Genomic DNA, 18,715 nt, shown 5'->3' with positions numbered 1-18,715 from the left:
AGCCACCCAGGCGCCCCCCTCCTGTACATTTTAAAAGGTGCTTACTACTGACCTGCATTCACCCAAAAGATAACATGATCATGACAGAGCTGCTTCAGGGTGCTCTCTGGAATGCTGTGGGGAGAAGGAGCACAGGCTCTGGTCTCTTAGGGGGTTTCAAGCCTGAATTGACCATTCATTAGCTACATAACCCTGGACAAGTTACTAACCCTCATTTCTGTCCTATCGGAGGATGATAATTATATTCCCATCTTGTAGGAATGCTCTCTGTATTAAATGAGATAATATATATGAAGTGCTTGGTGCAGTGCCTGGCACATAATAGGAGCCCATTAATGGTAGACAATTATTTGAGAGTAAAGCTCTTCTCAATCATTCCCAAACATGACCTCGCAAGTAATCATTACCCGCAGTTAAAGCTAATCACATCAGGAAACATTCTGAAAGCCACTTCCCTGGAAGTGAATTCAGGTCTCACGATCCACATGAGAACCAGAATCTGGAGTACCAGCACCCGGTTTTTCAGGATATTTGCTTTCAGAAGCACCCGCCCCATTCCATTGCCCTTAGCCAGCAGGGCAATACCTGTGTCCCTCCCTGTCTTCCCACACCCCTCCACACAGAGAAAGGCCCAGTTCTCATGCCTCCTGCTACATGCTCCCACGAGCTTGCTCTCAAAGCTTCTAAACTATGGGGTGCCTGGATGGCTCAGTCGGTTAAGCATCCTCCTTTAGCTCAGGTCATGATCTCAGGATCCTGGGATCGAGCCCCGCATCGCATCGGGCTCCCTGCTGAGCAGGGAGTCGGCTTCTCCCTCTCTCTGCCTGCCACTCCCCACTGCTTGTGCTCTTTCTCTGTCAAATAAATAAATAAAATCTTTAAAAATAAATAAATAAAGCTTCTAAACTAAAATTTTCAGGTGGAAATACTTGGAAGGAAACTTCATGCTCTTAACTTCTAATTCGGAAGAGGCAAACCATTCTCTTTGCCTGTTTCTTCCCAGAGTTTCCCCTGCCTCCCAGCAATGGTGTAAAGATGAGAACAAAGTATCCACACCCAACGATAGAAGGGAAGTCTGATAGAGGAGTAGGAGACAGCCAAAGCAGTCTTTGTCCTTATTCCAAGATAAAGAACTTTTTCAAAACCTTTACGTTTTCAAAAGGTCAAGGGCGGCTATCTCTAGGTGGTAGGAATATAGGTATTTGCCACTTTTAAAAATGATTTTCTACATTTCCTAATTGTCTACATGACTATGTATTATCTTTAATGCGATAACATTCTTTGGGGTCTTCTCTAATTACAAAAGCATTTTGTGCTCAGTGCAGAAAACTTGGAATGCACAAAGGAAAACAAGTCCCTTTAACTCACATCATGTAAAGATAACAGCTGTTAACATTTTGGCATATGTCTTTCCAGATTTTTCTCTATGCAGAGATGCTTCATTTTTGCGATCTGGAAAAAAGTAAACAGTTAAGAGACAAAGCCTTGGGTCTTTAGCTCTCAATTTTATTTCCGTTTTTAAACAGCTTCTAACGGCCTGGAAATATCCCTAACAGCAGGGGCCTGCCCCATGCAATCCGGGGGCTCCCCTAGCCAGGGCTGGGGTCCAGGCTCCAGTAACTCCCCCCCACCCACGCCAGCCATCAGGCCTATTTTCTCTCTGTCTCTGGAGATTCGGGACAGAAGAGGGTCTCCAGGGAGAGGGAAAACTGGGACTAAGGGACGCTGCATGGAAGGATTGAGCTCAGACACAGCTGCCTTTGTTAGTCTTAGGATATTTTGGGACTTGGTAGCATGCTCAGACAGACTGTGGGAGGGCGTAAAGAGGGGCTCCTGGACTCCTCTCTGGCCTCACGCATTCCTGGGCAGGGCCTACAGCACCCTTCCTCTTGCCAGGCTGGGTGCCCTGCCTTTAGAGGCTGGGCAAATGGCAGCCTGCAGTGATCCAGCATGCCTTGCTGTGACCTGGTCAGCTGCACTTGCCTCCTGGCCTAGGCGGGCTGGGTCATCAGGAAGGGGACGAGGATTCAGACCTGGGAGTGCCCCACTGTCTCCCAGCACTTGGGACCTGACTGTAGCAACCCCTTACCAACTCTCACCTACAGGGGAATAGCACAGGGGCATCTCTTTGTGAGGAAGAGCAAACCCGGACTCTTAAACCCCGAGCATGGGCAGGGCTGGGGCCCCCGGGGTCAGAGACACCTCAGTGCATGCGCTAAAGCAGCAGGGGCAGCTCAGCCAGAGGGTAGGGGCCCACAGGGCTGGATCTACCCTCCCCCAACTCCTCTCCACACCCACGGTAACCATGGAAACATAACCACCCCCTCCTGCCAGCTGCCTGGGTTTAGGCAACCAGGCCTGGCCCACCTCCACTCGGCCCCGGCCTGAGCCGATGCCAGGCAGGCCAGAGTGGCCGCAGGAAGAACTGGGATTGGGCCATTTGGTCGGTCCAGCTTCCAGCGCAGCTTGGGAGGACTGCCACAGGAGCCCCCACGCCGCGCGGCCCGGGCCAGGGTCCTCGGCCAGCATCACAGCCAGCAGCACGGCCCCGGCCGCGCTCAGCCTGTGGGCTAACAGCTACTGTGGGGCAGGAGCCCCTGCTGCTGCAGCAGCCGCCTCCGGGCCTCACTGGCGGGGCTTTCCGGCGGCTCCTCCTCCTGCCTGGGCTGCTCAGCGAGCCCCCCAGGGCTGAGGATGTACCGATAGTCACTGGGGGTGCCCCCCGCTGCCCCCACACTGCTGCCATCCCCGGCCCCGCTGCTGGCCTGGTCCCCGCCAGGCAGCTGCAGGGGGCCTCCCTCGGCGGGCCCCTCGGCTCGCTCCAGGTTGATGTACAAGGGGTCCTGGCTGGTGGACAGCACGGACAGGTGGCCCAGGATGCTCTCCAGCTCCATCCGCAGGCACGTGAAGGTCGGGCGCCGCTTGGGGTCGGCGCTCCAGCACTGGTACATGAGCTCATACCTGGGCGCAGAGGAGCGTGAGGGGTGGCAGTGAGGAACCCCGAGGAGAAGCTGAGGCCCCTTAACCATACGGAACCACGATTTGGGAAACTTTTCTTTAACACACCCGTATGTAGGACTATGTATCAGGCCCTCTTCTAAGTAGTTGACATTTATCATTTAATGCTCACCACAACCCTGTGAAATAAATGATCCCTATTTTACCACTGTGGAAACTGAGGCCCAGAAAGGTTAAGAACCTTGCCCAAGGTCACACAGGTAAAAAGTGATGGAGCTAGCTCCAGAGTCCGTCCTAGGCTCTGCTGGGAGGGGCACTAGGCGTGCTTTTGTCTTGCAGAACACAGCGGGAGTCAGTGTTATTTTAATGGCAAGGATTTGAACAGCCACCCTTTGTCCCAAATCCTCACCCACTCAGGCAGACTTAAATCTTCATTGTTCATGGACACCTTTGAATCTAGAAAAGCTTCCAGCCCTCCCCGCCCCCTCCCCCCCCCCCCCCTTCATTCGTCCCCCCCCCGGGAAGGAACACTTTCTACATACACTTTCAGGAGCCTTACAGATTCCCTGAGGTCTTATTCCTGTTCCCAGGGAATGCCTCAGGCTTAAGGGGAAAAAAAAAAAAAAGAACTAAGGGAAGGGGGTTCTGACCAGATGCAGTCAGAGCAAATGCCTGACTCTCTTGTGCCCACAACAGAAGCCCCAAACACTGCCCCACACACTGGCCCTCCTGACAGGGGCCCCCAATGATGGGAGGAATGGTGCCAGACATCGAAGAGGCCATGGAAATGGTCCGGGGTCATGGGTATGTGGCCAGGCTGGGCTACATTGTAAAGGCTGTGCTAGGAGCCAACTGGCGCCTGTCCACCAGGCTGGCTGGTAGGAGGCCAGCGCCCGCCCTATTGACAACACTAGCCCCGGCCTGGGAGGAAGCTAAGCCGGAGCCTGATCCCCGATGCCCAGCAAAACCTCTGCAGCTCCAGATGCCCAGGCAGGCTACAGCCACAGGGAGACCTGAGCTCCTGCCCCTGCCATGCCCTGAGCTGTGCAGATGAGCAGGAGGGGTAGGGCCTGGCTTGCACCCTCAGATTTCCCTCTTACCCACAGTCGAGGATCAGGGCACTTCAAACCAACTGCCCTAGAGAAAAAGGACCCCACCATTCAGGCCAGGCCTTCCTCTGCCTGTCCCTGATCCTGGACCTCTGGTCCAGCCCCACAGCAAGAAGTAGGGAGTAGATTCCTTCCCTGGATCACTGTGGACTCCCTCCCTCTGGTACTAGTGAAAAGGTCCCCCAGGGCCCCAGGGAAACTGGCTTGCACAGGGTGGGAAATACAACACTAGAATGGACAAATTACATTTGGCGTCATAGTTAAGAGGTACCTATTCTAAAATCACAGGCATCTAGGTTCACATCCCAACTCATCTACTTAATAGCTGTGTGACCTTGGCCATGTTACTTAACCTCTTTAATCTTTAGTTTTTCATCTACAAAATAGGGATAATGATAGTCTTTTCCTTATGGGGTTAGAGGGGGATTACCTGAAAGAATGCCTGTAAAGTACCCAGCTAATGCTAGTAACCCTGTCTTCCAGTCACGAGGGGTTCACAACACTCCACTGTGCAGTGGGTGTATCCCCACCCTACCCCACTCCCAAAGGCTCCAGGCTTTCAGAAAGGAAAGAAGGCAGTTCTTCTCCCCAGGATCTTAGGTCTCTCCACTCCCTCAAGAGGAAGCCAACCTCCCGCTCCCCCCACGGCCCCTCCTTGTCTAGCGAGGAATGTAATAGAGCGGCAGTTTTTTCTTGCCTGGTGCAGCCCTCTCTGAGGGGGAGGGAGGGCTCAGCCTGGGAGGTTTTCTTAGACTAGCTGGGGACGGAGAAGGAGTGGGGGGTGGGTGGGGAGAAGGTGACAGAATCGTGCGCTGTTGCTCAACCCTGTACCTTCTGCCCTCGGGGTTCCTGGTCCTTCCTGGAAACTGGAGAAAATAAGAGTGTAAGAAAGGGTGGAACAAAAAATACAGGATGGGAAAGCAGGAGAGAAAGTAAACGGGAGGTAGCAGATGAAGAGGCAGCTTGGAGTGGAGGTTGGTCTTCCCTCTGGGGACAAGGACATTTCCACCAAAAAAACGAAAGGTCCAGTTGAGGTTCCGAGCTCCCACTGGACCAGCAGCTGTGGTGGCAGGCAGCACCTGAAACCCCAAATTCCTCCTTCCTCCCCAGATCCCCTTCCCAGGGCACTCACACGTCCTCTGTACACTCCGAAGGCTGTTTCAGGCGGTTCCCGCCGATGAGGTAGTTGTAAATCTCAGCATTCTCAATGCCAGCATACGGCGTCTGCCCACGAGTCATGATCTCCCACATGGTCACCCCGAAGGCCCACTGGGACGGAAGCAAGGTTGGAGGGGAGATGTCACTAGGTTTCCTGAGCTGGGCAGAACCCTAAGGCAAGCACATCTTAGGGCTCAGGGGCCTCATAAGGGGGCAGCCAAAGCCCAAAGAAGAGACCCGGCTAGGTCCTTGAGGACTCTAAAGGGCCACCCACGCCCTAGGCCACGCTGCTTGCGTTCCCACCGAGCCTCACTGTGCCACCCTGCTCACCACGTCACTGTGCACAGTATACAGGTTGTCAGCCAGGCTCTCCAGGGCCAGCCACTTGACAGGCAATTTGGAGGCACAGCCCTGGCGATAGTAGTCCCCGCTATAGATCTTCCGGGAGAGCCCAAAGTCAGCTACGCACACTGTCATGTCTTCCGCCAGCCTGTGAGGGGTGTTGGAGGATGCAGTCAGCCTTACGGAAACCAGGGCATCTTTGCTCCCCAGCTGTCCCCATGCACCCAGGTGAGAGCCGACCATTAGCTAGTTCTCCTGTCATAGGCTGCTCTGTTCCCCACCCACCCCACGCCCCGAGCCCTCTAGAATTCACATACATGCAATTCCGAGCAGCCAGGTCTCGGTGAATAAAGTTCCGGGAGCTCAGGTACTCCATGCCACAGGCGATGTCCACCATGAACCGGACCAGGGTCTGCAGGGGCAGGTTCTGGTGGGCAGACAGGGCAAGCTCAGGCTGGATCTGCCCACCCAGCCAGGGCAGGATGAAGAGGGTTCCCTGTCCAGAAAGCCTAAAGATTGTCCTTGGAATTACTGAAAGGAGGGCGTTTGGAGGAGCTTCCCAAGGCAAAGAAGCTTTGGCAGATCTGAGAGAGCATCCAAGAGTCAAGACACTCCCAGTGTGGAGCTCTAGAGGTCTCTTCTCCCAGATGTGGGCCCTTGCCCCGCCTAAAATTCCCAGCAGGGCTTGTGAGGGAGAAGGAAGCCTTCTAACATAAAAAGGGTCAAAGCCAGCCTGCCTCTTCCCAACCAGTTTAATCGGCCCTGCCCACCAAGCCAAACTCAATGCCAGGGTCTTTGTCCCTTTCCAACTCCTGGCCATTCCACCTCAGGCACTCACAAAGGGATTCTCCCCAATCCGGGAGGCGAGTAGGAAGGCGTGCAGGTCCCCGTGCTTCATGAAGGGCAAGATGACCATGGGGATGGGGAGACGGCCTTTGGCCCTGCTGCGGAGGCTCACCCCTGGGGACAAGGGAGAGTCAGGAGCAGGGCACATAGCAGTCAAGAGATGGCTCAGGTGTTTGCATGAGTCCGCCACTTGCTAGGTCCTATCTCTAGCCCTGGCTCTGCTACCTCCCTCCCCGTGAGTCCACACTGGCCTACCTACTGGTGACTACCTAAGATTTAGCTGCCCCCCAGATCTCTGGAGCATCTACTTGTCCCCTCCTTCTCCTCTGTTCACATGAGCAGTCTTCAAGTGCAGACCTTTGGTATAGGGCCTGCACGATAAACTCCTTACCTGGAGTTGGATCAGATTTCAGCCAGGACCTTCCTTGCTATTTTGCTATCTGCTTCCTCACCAGCTAAGTCCAAACTTCTCTCCTACAGGCTGCCCTCCCACCTTAGGGGAGCATACTTTTAGCCCTATTGTATATCTGCCTCCCCCCAAGAAGGAGCTCACCAACAAGCTTGGCCACGTGTGGGTGGTCAAATTCCTTCATGCAAGCCGCTTCCCTGAGGAACTCTTCAATGTCACTTGAAGCAATGATGTCAGCTAGAAGAAAAGGATGGAAGGGAGGGAATAAGGGAGATGTGCCCCCAATTCTGACCCAAGACTCCTAGGCCTTGTCCTTCCTGGGCTTCCCAGAGGGCTCAGGAAACAGTCTGGCCATTAGCAGAAGAAACTCCCATGGAGTGGGGCTCTCCAACCATCTTTCCACTTGCTAACGGTCTTCCCTTTGGTTTGGATAGCCCAGACGCTCAGGCAACCAGCTTTAATCACCCTGAATGAGCCCAGAGGACAGTCACTGCTGACGACAGAAAGCAAAGGGCGCAAACGTGTGTAGGTTTATGCTTTTGAATTATTCACGTGGCACAGACGGCATCCTAGTTAGTGCTGACTAACTCTTCTTGGAAAGTCTAGGGGTGCAGCAGAGCCTACTTCCGGCTCAGTCACCCCTTCCACTCCTCACTCCAGGTCTACTATTCTCCACTCACCTTTCAGCATCTTGACGGCCACTTTCACAAAGGAGCCATCCTCCTGCTTCAGCTGGGCCTCCCGCACTGAACCGAACTCTCCTAGGAACCGACCCAAATGATGGTGAGGCCCCTTGCCCTACCAGCCCCAGCCCCTTTTCTTCAAGATGACCCTCCCCAGGGACACAAATCACTAGACTCCGGGGCCACTGCAGGAGGCTCCCTTGTCCACAGCCGAAGGAAGTATGCTGGGAGTGCTCCTCTGCCCTCCTTATCCCCAGCCACCATTCCCCCAAACATCCCCGACTCAGCAGTCTACCAGCATATCGTGTTCACAGGAGCTGCCCCAAGCCCACACCCCCAAAGTGCTGGGAGCAATCAAAGACAAACTCCACTCCGGCTAATCCCCATGCAGCCCCACACACCTTTGCCCAACATCCGGCCCAGGGTGAACTGCTGCTCAGGGATGAGCACATCCTCCAATTTGTCCTTGAGTTCATCGCTGATGCCCAAGCTGTCCACTGTGGGGAGAAGGGTGGTGAGACAGAAGAGGGGCCTCTCTGGCTCCTGACCGACACCCCAGGCTCGGCTCTCAGAGAAGGTATGAGCTTAGTTTAGCTCTCCCACAGCTAAGATGGCAACCTCCACGAGGGTAGGTCTGTGTGTCTTTTCCACTGTTGTGTGCTCAGGACTCATTAATGTTCAGACACACTGGCCAAATTAATGAGCTAACAAAAAGAATACAGATAGGGGCACGAAGATAGTCCATTTTTCCTATGATTCCCCACACTCACATGTGGCCTCGATACGCTCAGGCCGCTCCCGATTGAAGGACCGGGCTGCCCGGAAGTGAACGGCCGGCTCCCCCCGGGCCATGACACTGTCAAAGGCTTGCCTAAGGGGAAACCCAGGATGTGGAGTCAGCCCCAAGATCTTCGGTCATCGCCCGCCTCTCCCTCCTGTCCTTACCCCCTTACCCGAACCGTGTCTCCTTCCGCCTCTTTCGAAGCAGGATGAGGGCCAAGGCCGCGGCCGTCACCAAGGCTGTCAGCACACCCAGGACCACAGGCACCCAGGATGTGCGGCTGTGGGGAGGGCCATGCTGGCCTATGGGAGACGGGGGCAGTGGCATGAGCGAGGCTGACATCAAGGAGTCCCTTTAGAACTTTCCACTGATGGCCATCTGGCCTGGACAAGAGGTTCTCTTAAGTCAATAAAGGTCCCGAGGGGAAAGAAGCTCCAAAGGAAGCCCCAAGAGTTCCTACCCTGTCAGTGACAGGCCCTGGCTGTTGGAACCTACAATGCGACCAGGGATTTCTATGCTAGTTCTGGGGCAGGGGGAGAATGACATATAGTTCAAATACCACCCCTGGCCTCAACTGCTGAGTCTTTGGGTCTATTAGAAGCAAAGGTGCTACCAAGCTCCTTCCACCAATCTAGGTTGGCCTTGAGAGCCTTGATCCCCTCTGCCCTTCCCCTACAGGCCTTACCTGCATGGTCATGAGAAGAGACCACCAGTGGCTGACTCCAGGGCCCACAGCCAACTGCATTGGAGATGCACACACGCACAGTCAAGTCCTTCTGCGGATCCCAGCCTGTCAAGTTGGCCCTGGTCCCCTCCACTGTCAGCTCACCCTGCAGCCAGGAAAAACCCCCATCCCACATTTGAGTCTGAGGAAAAGGCCTCCAGCTGGGGCCTGAATGCAGAAAAAGGTCCAACTAGGAACCCAGGAGGTAAGGGACACTGTGGGTTCAGGGACCTCAGGAACACAACCTGCTGGGAGTCATCACATTCCTTCCCCAGGCCGCAGAGGCCTCCCCTGAACACAAACAAGGCTCAGTCCAGGCAGGCAGAGGTGGGGGATGGGAAGGAACCAGGCTGAGGATAAGACAGCCTTATCCGTGCCCTCCCCCAGTCTGTTTAGGAATGTGCTTCCTGCTTTACAAGTGGCCACTGGATGCAATCCTAACAGGAGACAATCCAATAAGGAGGGAAGCCTGCAGGGGAAGGTGGGGAAAAGTGGACTCCCTGGGGTGGTGGGAGGCCCAGCCCACCAAAGTCCCCAGGCCCACCAAGGACAGCCATTTGGAAGCTCTAAAGGTCTTAAGAGTCCTGACAGATGACTCGGTGTACCTGGAGAGCAGAGGCTTTATCTCCCCTTACCTGGGTGCCCCTTACCTGGGTTCCATTGTCCTGAACCCAGGACAATTTATAAGGTCCCAGGGGGCCTTCCAAAGGGCCCTCGGGGATCACTTCTTCCCACTCCAGGATGAGGCCGGAGTCTGTGCGGATGGCATGGAGGTTCTGGGGAGCGCTGGCTGGGGCTGTACCCAAAGAGAGAAGGCCGCTAAGAGCCCTGCCCTTCCCACTATCACCATCCCGTGCTAGCTTTTGGAACCAACTCCCAAGAGCTACACAGCTCAGACAGCTACAGGTGGGGGTTAGGGCTTCCCTCCCAGTTCTGACTGCTCTCACCCAGAGTCCTGTGGAGGAGGGGTGAGCAATGGCAGGACCCACAGCACCCTGCTAGGTACAGTGCTGCTCTTGGTTACTGCCTCATCACTTCCCCCTCATAGCCCCACCAGCATCTCTGCTATTGATAGGAGAACTCCAAGCAAGTTCCTGCCACAGGATCTTTGCACTTGCTGTGCCCCCTTCTGCAGTGATTTCCCCTCCCCCATGTGTGGCTTGTTCCTTATCATTCAAACTTCAATCTCTTTAAGGGGGTATGCCTGGACCACCCTGAGGGCACTCTTCCTCACCAAATGATCTGATCTTTTGTAATTTGCATGTCTGCTCCACCCCTAGAACTAAAGCTGCATGAGAAGGGGCCGGATTTATCTAATTCATAGGTACACAGCAGACACTCGGTGTTTGCTGAATGAGGCAGGAACCCCCCTTTAGGTAACCTCTCTCTCAAGCAACTTCATTCAGGACTGAAGCCAACATCGCCTGTTCCCCATGCAGGCCCTGCCCAGCCACTCTGCTCTGCAAGCCCCTTACCTAGGCCCTTTGTCCGAAAGGGCACCCAGTCAGCATATGGAGAAGGCCCCAAGGCGTTGGCACAGCGCACCCTGAGGCTGTAGTTGGTGGCAGGTGCCAGGTCCCGGAGCAGGCAGGTAAAAGGTGGCACGGGGACCACAACAGCCAGGACCTCCCAGCCTCCTGGAGCCTGTGTCACCTACAGAAAAGCCGCAAAGTAATGATGGAGAGGAGGGAGGCCAAAGATGCAATAGGCATGGGCAGGAGCAGGGGACAGAGGAGGTGGGGGGAGATCTTGAGTTAATGCCTCCTCTAAGCCTATCAGCAAACACTTGTAACCCACTCCCTCCCACCTGCCCCCACTCTAATAACACCAAGTTCCACGCCTCCATTCCTTTGCAAATGCTGTTCCTTTGCTTGGAATGACCTGCTCTTCCTAGCAAAGTCCAACTCATCTTTTAAGACTCAGTGCAAATACAACGTTTTCTGTCAAAGACCTTCCCAACTACTCCAGAAAACTCATACCCTTTTATGCTTGATACATAACTCGGTTAGAAGGGTTACCATTTATTATAACTACACGTGAGTGCAAAGTCTCAGTCTCTCAAGGGCAGAGTAACTGGGAGCCTAGGAGCACAGTGAACCAGGCCTTCACCTTACATTTTGGGGGCCCGGGACAAGTGTACAAATGGAGATCCACATACCATATGGCTAAATATTTAAATGTTATAAATCAGCTAACAAATTATTGGACAAAATATTTCCTATGATGGTATATGGACAAATAAAGTTTCAATCAAGGTCAGGTTTGCATTTATAATCCTCTCATCCCTAGGATTCCCAAGCCAGAATGTGGTGGCACAAGAAGAGCTAGCCTGTGAGCCAAGGGTCTGTACCGGGAGGAACATCAACTGCGCGGGTGTGGACAATGCTACCTGCATACCGATTCCCCACAATGGCTGCCCTTTGGCCTTGAGGTGCACAAACCATGCCCTCCCAAGGAGGGACCAGGGAGGAGGCCCACACAGGTCCTAGAAGCAGACTGGGGGCCATAAGGGCGGAGGTCCTGAGTATCTAGAAGATGGTGTAGTGTGGCAGTTGGGGGAAGGGGAGGGGATGTCCTCATGATCTAGATGGGCATATCCCCTTGTCTCTACAGATTCCTTGCCCAGGGGCAAGGGTGCAGCCAAAGGAGAGCCAGAGTGGGGTCCTCTAAATGGTATAGCCCAGAGCAGGGGCCTCTCCTGCCTGGGGGAACTGCCTAGAACAGTTTCAAAGGTGCATTAAAAACTTTGAGTAAACAGATGAAAATAAACAAGTCTGCATTGCCTCTTGTTTTTGATATCACCTCACCCAGGTTTTCCACTCTCTGGGGCTTAGAACCCCTTCTAGTCCCCTTGTTCTCTTTGGCATGAGTCAGGGGATGGGGCATGAAGGTACAAGTATCAGCTAAATCAAAGGTTTGGGGTTTTGCCGACAGAAGAAAAACTCCTCCGGGCATCCCAAATCTGCTCTAGTGATCTGCTTTCCAGCCTGAAGAATGTACGGGTTTGAGCCAATTTGCCAAGTCACTTGGTGGCCAGAGCACCTACGATAAGGGGCAGGCTGAGCTGTTCCTGGTAAGGGAGCAACACCTGGAGAGAGCTGGAAACCAAGCCCCATGGACAAGTGTAGGTAAATGTGATACCACTGTGAACAAAGTGCCACCGAGGCAGCCACAGAACGAACGTGGCCAGGAGAGCCTGTCCTCCCTCTCCCTACCTGGATCGTACAGGATTGGAGCAGGGCCAGGCCATCGGCCCCTGGTGTCCAGGCCACACTAGCATTGCTGCTGGAGAGCTTTGTCACTGTGATGTTAAAGGGGGCTGCAGGCAGTGCTGTGGACAAGGAGTGAGAGTCAGCACCCTGGACTCAAGTGCCCGGGAAGGAGTCAAGCCTCAAGTCTCTCCCTAAGGCCTGGGGTCCCCCCAACCTGATGATGGCTACCCAGCACTCCCAGCACCACAGTCATATACAAGCCAAGAAGCCAGTAGGGGAGAGCTGCTCATACCAGGGAGAGCGTTATCAGCTGGCTGCGGGGAGAGGTCACCTCTCTGAATCAGGGGCCCTATCTGGCCAAAGAATAGGATAAGAGAGTGGGTGTGGCGGGGAAAGGGGGACAACAGTACCTCGGCCTTGGGAGAGACAATTGAGAGGCAGCCCCTGCAGCCACAACCCATTCCCCCCCCACACTGGTTCTCTCCCTCCCATCTTCCCTCCCTTTGTGCACACCAGCCCTTTGGATCTCCGCTATCATCCTGCTAGGCTGTTTTTCCCAGCCCCATTCCCTCCACAGGGACTGGCAGAAGCAAGGCTGGGCATGAGCCTTGACCATCTCCTGCTGGCTCCCTCTCTCCCTCCCTCCCTCCCAAGGACTCTGCATCGTGATGGGAAATCTGCTGTGACGTCAGGTTTCTATTCTCATCTCAGCCATGGCAGGGTCTCAGGTGCTCTCACTAGGGATGGAGCTCTGCCAATTAACCCTTCATCCCTCAGGTCCCAGCAGGGCCTCGGGAAGCCGGAACACCAAATGACTGTAACTTCACCCGGCTGCTGGACAGCTGGCTGCAAACGCCCCTGCCTCACTCACCCTCCCTCCCTCCTGCCAGTCCTCCTACCTTGAAGGCGAACAGTGGCTGGGCGAGAAGAGGCCAGGCCTTTAAGGTTGTGAGCTTCACAGGAGAACACGGTGCTCTGGGTCACCCCTGACGCCAGAAAACCTCAGTCAGCGCCCCCCAAGCAGCAACTCCCATTCAGCCTGGGACTGGGGAAGGGGGTTTGTGCAGGCTCTGGATCTGAATATCCTAGAAGTCCCTCCAGCCAGAGGAAGGGGCTAGACAGGTTGGAACAACCAGGGACTTCGGAGTCTAACGAGCCTGGCTATAAACCCCAGGGCTGGGGCTCTGTCTTCTCATCTCTTGAATTGGGAGGATTGTGCAAACCCACATAAAGCGCGCGGCACACAGTAAGCACCTGAGAAAGGTCATACTACTCCCCCTGCCTCAATCCCACCTCCTGCAGACAGCACAAAGCTGCCTCCCTTCTCTGTTCGCTCCTCTACTGTACAATCCAGAGCCCTTCTCTGTTTGCTCTACGCCCGCATCATTGTTGATTTGCAGATTCTTTGCCCTGCAATAGTTCTCAGCATCTTATGCATGTGTCTTGTCTCCCCAATTACACTAATTCCTTGGGGGCTGGACTGACGGCTTCTATATCTTTTGTATTCCTTCGATCCCCCATGGTGCCTAGCACAGTGTGGTGTGTGGAGTAGGAGTTCAGTGAGTGCTTATTATCAGGCCGGCTGCCGGAGGGTCCCAACCACGCACATCTGGAGAGAACTGAACTTCCCTCTCATCGGCTCCAACCCAGCACCTCCCGAACAGGCCCGGTAGCCCACCTCTTCTCAAGATTCATATTGCTAGGGGACTTGGCACATCAGAACCTATCCCTCCCACCGTCCAGTATGTGAGACCAAGCTCAGCCTCCCAACTTCTTTGGTCAGTTCAAGCCTCAACCAGGAACATGAGCTTTATTTCACAGAGAAGGGAGCCTCACAAGCTTCGCATGTGCCTGAGGATCTTGGGGTCCAGGTGGGTGTACAGGCATTGCTGCTTTGGGTCTAGCTGTGTGGAGGTATGGATAAATATAGTTGTTTGAGAAAATGTCTAGAAATTTCTGGAAAGGGTCATTAGGAGAGGAGGCTCCTGTTTCTTTGTGCTGCACCCCCCCTTTCCTTCTCCCTGCCATTCCCCACTCTGCAGCCCTAGACTCTTGTCTTCTAGGCAAGCCTGCCAGACACTCCTCCTAGCTCTGCGTGGGCTGGTTCCCGGCTCCTTCCCTTGGGAGGGGTGGGGGAAACGGGTGCCCCTGGTTTCACAGGACTCATCTCCCAGGGCCAGCTGTGCACGGCCTGGACTACCGTGAAGGACGGAAAGAGGCTCCAGAGGCCTCAAGCATGCCCAGCAGGATCACCACTGATCAGCTCCCTGGCCAGCCTTGCACACCTGACTAATGAGCTTAGTAACGGTGCAGCTCACGTACCCAGGCACCAGGGTGTGCTTTGGACACTCACAAGAGCAGACTTGGTGATTTGCACAGATTTGCACGCTGCCAGCCTCACCAACCCTACTCAAAGCCCCCTCCTGAGGCTGCTCACCTGTTACATTTAAAACAGAGGGAGAGGGAGCGGGCCCCCCCACCTTCGTGCCTCCTCTCCACCACACAATGGTAACAGGTTCAGGGGGGCCCACGGCCTCACAAGACAGTTGGAAAGGGGCATTGGGTGGTACTGCCAGATCTTTCGGCTCCACAGTGAAGAATGGCACACCTGGGGAGAAAGGGGGGTGGAGGGATGAGCCTTGCCACTTCTCAGTTTCCAACTACCCAAGGCACAAGTTTGCTACCATTTGCAGCCCTCTATGCAGAAGGTCCTACAGGTCCCTTAGGACTGGGTCAAACTGCAAAACAGGCGTCTAGCTTGAGGGGGGAAGCTTCCCTTCTTTGGGCACCTTAGGAATATCCTTTTATGCTGTCCCCTTGGGCATGGTAGATTCTCGCTTCCCAGACCTGCTCTGACGGCCTTCCCAGAGCAGGGCAGGAGGCAGAGGGTGGGGAGCTGGGGGAAGGTCAGAAAGGGAGGGGGAGTGGGCGGAAGCTTTAGCAGAGTTCTGCTGGCAGGCCCCAGATCCCATTCAGGGCCCTTTGTTACTTTCTTAGTCACTTTGTTTTCCTGAGCTGAACAGCTCTGAGCTCCCGCAGCTGCGGATCCTTCCTCCCCTCCCCCAGGCCTCCCCCTCCTGGCCTGGCCACTTGGCAGAACAGGGTCCAGCCCCAGATGGGTGCTTAGGCTTGCTGCTCAGACAACTGAAACTGACTGCACCCCATAGATTGGAGGTCCTCATCACCCCCTTGGCTGTGAAATACCCAGACTCCAATGAGTAGGGTCTTCTGATGTCTGGGGTAGGGGAGGCCTGGAGCCTGGAGCAATCAGGCCTCAGAGGGCAATGGGGCAAATCAGCTTCCACTGAGCTTTCTTTTGCAGAGGTGTGGTCGCTAGCAGACAGCACCTGCTCCAGGCCAACATGCCCACTCGTGTCTCTGCTTCCTCACCTTCTACCGTAAGCCACACTGGCTGGGAGGTCTCCATTTCACCCCCATCCTCCACCTGGCACCAGTACCGGCCTGCATCAGAGCGCTCCACTGACTTCAGGCTGTGGAAACAGGACACCAGGCTCACCTCCCAGGGTCAAGGGGGTGCGCAGCTATGCTGGGCAGACTCAGTGGGTTCAGCCTGCCCCCACTTCTGGAAGTTTCCATAGGTTGCCGAATAAAAAAACCCAGACCTCTGGGCATCAGCATTGCCCCCAGCTCCCAAGCCCAGGGAAAAAGCACAACCTGCCCCCAGGCTGGCATGCACACTCTCCCCCAGGGTCCTGCACCTGAGGAAGCCAATCCAGTGCTGCTCACTGACTGGGATGTACACCTGATCCACACTCTGGACCACAGCCCCGTCCTTCACCCACTGTATCTCGGGCTCCTCCATTCCCTCCACACTGCAGTTGAGCTTCACTGGCTGCCCCTGAGACACGGTCAGCTTCACCGGGGCTCCCATGAGCTTCAGGCCTGAGAGGTGGGAAGGAGAAGGTGTCAACCCGCTTGACAGGGACTCTGTCCCTGGAAATATCCCCCATCCTCTTCCAGAACCTAGGTTCTGGGTCAGAGGGCTCATCCTCAGCTAATGGTCAAGAAAGCAGAGGTTGGACAGTGTGGGAGGGAAGGTGGCCTGGGCCTTGGCTGGGGGAAGGAAAATGACAAGCTCTCCAGCCACATGTCTGCCACTGCCAAGTTCCCCCCAGCTCCAAGGAAGTGACCTCTTCCCCATACCTCCTGACTGGGCCATGTTAAGTTCAAGCCCAACCACCAAAAGGAAGGCAAGCCAGGCTAAAAAGGTGGGGCCCTCACATACACCTGGGGCAGGTACTGCTGCACCCCTGTAGTTCAACAGGCGGCCAGCTCTCTGCCCGCCCGAGGTGTCTGGCCAGACTTCACACTGCTGCTGGCACGCCCCTGCACCCCACCCTGGCAAATGAAAGGAGGCTGAGGAAGAGAAGGAGGGGGTGCTCCCCTGAAGTGGAGAACATATGGCTGCAGAACCACGTCAGATCAAACACATGGCAGCCTTCCTGGCAGCCACCCGCTCTATTAATACCTGAATGTGTGCAGGGGCGGGTGCTAGGGAGGTAGGAGGTAGAAGGGAGGGGAGGGGCCCTGAAGAGGGAGCCCAAGACCCCTGGGCTACTGTCACACCAACAGGAGCCACCTTGCGTAATGCTACCCTCTGCATACACATACACACACACACACACACACACACACACACCCCTCTCCTGGTCTCCTGGCATGTTTTTAAGCAGAGGGGCAGGTGAACTATCCACAGAGCTGAATCCAGTCCTGCTTCTTCCTGCCCTTTGCTGTGCAACCCTAGGCAAATTCCTGGGCTCTCTGATCCTGAGATACACACCTTTCACCTTGTAAATACTTGTCAACTTGTCACTCTTTGCCTTCCCTTCCCTGAGAATCTCATATAGCAGGGAGTGCCATCTCAGACAAGGTGCCAGCTGAGGCTGCTGCTTTAGCCTGTGACACAGGGCCGGTCACAGGGCAGGGAGGGATGACCTCACACCCCGTACACACCCAACAGTCCCAGAGGGACCTTGGAACTTGGAGAGGAGCCCTCCTATAACCGGCCAATGTCTCCGTGGCCACGTGGGAACACAAGGCTAGCCCCCACGAAGACCAGCAACCTCGCTCCAGCCCATCTTCGCCGGCATTCCCCGGAAGATCTGAGCGGGTACAGGAACTAGAGTATGTCCAGATGTTTTCGGTGACTGGGCACCCTCACAGCCCCTGTACCTAAATGGGGTAGGTGTGCCTCTTGGGTGCTGAGTCCAGCCCCTGTGTTTTCAGAGTGGGGCTCTCGTGTGCAGGGCGGGCAGAATGGGGTCCCCAGGACCGGGAGGGGAGAGCAAACAACTAGACACGTCGAGGCGGGAAAATCCCCTCTGACCACTCAGCCCACAGCCCCACTCCCTTCCCCTTCCACCCCGCCAGAAGAGCCCCGACGCGAGAAAGTTGGGGGTGGGGCCCCGGCCCGAGAACCGGCAGCGGACGCTGCGCTGCGCCCCCCTCCCCCAGCCCTCAAGCCTCGGCCTTCCAGCTTCGTCCCCCCACCCAAGTCTCCGGCCCGCCCAGGCCGGGACTCGCTCCGCTGCGGTCCCTGGGCGCCCACCCGGCCGCGCCCCTCCGCAGCGCCCCCGCGTTCCGCCGCCTCCCGACCAACCCCTACCTGCGGCCGCGGGCTCCGCCAGCAGCAGAGCGGCCAGACCCGCCAGCAGCAGCGGCGGCGGCGGCGGCGGCAGCGGCGGGAGCCCCGGCCGCCCCATGCTCCGCCTCAGCGCCATCGGCCGCGACGCCGCACCATGCCGGGCCCGGCCCGCGAGCGACAAGGGAGGAGGGAGGAGGGACAGAGGAGGAGGGACGAGAGAGGACGGCCGCGGGAGGGGCGGGGGCCGTCCTGGGGGGCGGCGCTGGGGCCCGCGCCTCCGAGACCCGCGCCCGCTGCGAGTCGCCGCGGCCGCCGTCAGCAGCGCGGGGTCCCCGGGGCCGCTGCTGGGCCACCGCGCTCCTTCCACAGCCGTCGCCGCCGTCGCCGCCGCCGCTGATTCATGTTCTTCTGCGAGCCGCCGCCTCCTCCCCAGCCCGCCGGCCCTCAAGCCCGAGCTCGTACCGCCCCCCCGCGGAGCCTCGGGCGGCTCGCTCGGAGCGCCTACCCTGCCGCCGCCTGTCCGGCCGGCCCCCGCCCTCCGGCCTCCCCAACCGCCGCGGCACCCCGGGCCAGCTTCCCCAGGGCCGACCGGAGGATCGGCCGGGTGCCCGGGTGGCGCACTCAGCCACGCCCCTCCTTTCCCTAAACACTTTCCAGCATCCTTTCAGACCCAGCACTCCAGCTCCTGCTGTCAAACCTCGCTAGAGCCTCTATCGCACCCCAACTTTTGTCCAGGCTCTGATGCCAGAGTCCCGTCCCCCGTCTCAGGACATAAAGCATCTCAGTCCCCTAAATTCCCAACCGTCGGGGCCCCCGAAATCGTGACTCAAGGCTCCCCCCTCAGGACCTACTAACACCCCTTCCTGCCTCTTTCTTGAGCCTTTCACC

At 56.3% G+C, this 18,715-nt stretch overlaps 1 protein-coding gene across 6 annotated transcripts in view; it reads right to left on the bottom strand.

The window, feature by feature from the left end:
* The window catches only part of TYRO3 (TYRO3 protein tyrosine kinase), a 31,446-nt gene extending 13,464 nt beyond the window's left edge, over positions 1-17,982 (bottom strand). For 3 of the 6 annotated variants that reach the window (XR_004301016.1, XR_004301015.1, XR_004301014.1), the window contains exons 1-19: positions 17,849-17,978; positions 15,942-16,125; positions 15,613-15,713; positions 14,660-14,830; positions 13,122-13,208; positions 12,226-12,341; positions 10,486-10,663; positions 9,661-9,806; positions 8,972-9,116; positions 8,459-8,588; positions 8,276-8,376; positions 7,907-8,002; positions 7,503-7,583; positions 6,967-7,059; positions 6,406-6,527; positions 5,885-5,994; positions 5,556-5,715; positions 5,200-5,336; positions 1,369-2,961 (exon numbers count right to left, since the gene is read on the bottom strand). Coding sequence is in view for 2 of the 6 variants with exons in the window: in XM_032417343.1 (XP_032273234.1) it covers positions 2,571-2,961; positions 5,200-5,336; positions 5,556-5,715; positions 5,885-5,994; positions 6,406-6,527; positions 6,967-7,059; positions 7,503-7,583; positions 7,907-8,002; positions 8,276-8,376; positions 8,459-8,588; positions 8,972-9,116; positions 9,661-9,806; positions 10,486-10,663; positions 12,226-12,341; positions 13,122-13,208; positions 14,660-14,830; positions 15,613-15,713; positions 15,942-16,125; positions 17,849-17,963 (2,664 nt within the window). In the remaining 4 variants the exon portion in view is untranslated. Of the gene's footprint in view, positions 1-908; positions 2,962-3,496; positions 4,934-5,199; positions 5,337-5,555; positions 5,716-5,884; positions 5,995-6,405; positions 6,528-6,966; positions 7,060-7,502; positions 7,584-7,906; positions 8,003-8,275; positions 8,377-8,458; positions 8,589-8,971; positions 9,117-9,660; positions 9,807-10,485; positions 10,664-12,225; positions 12,342-13,121; positions 13,209-14,659; positions 14,831-15,612; positions 15,714-15,941; positions 16,126-17,848 lie in introns of those variants that run through there. The other 3 variants (XR_004301017.1, XM_032417343.1, XM_032417344.1) reach the window with 3 other exon arrangements.
* Between the last annotated feature and the right edge of the window lie 733 nt (positions 17,983-18,715).

This window comes from Phoca vitulina, unplaced genomic scaffold, assembly GCF_004348235.1.
Source record: "Phoca vitulina isolate PV1807 unplaced genomic scaffold, GSC_HSeal_1.0 scaffold20, whole genome shotgun sequence".
NCBI lineage: Eukaryota > Metazoa > Chordata > Mammalia > Carnivora > Phocidae > Phoca > Phoca vitulina.
Note: the sequence above shows the minus strand (reverse complement) of the source record. Positions and strands in the feature narration are given on the sequence as shown.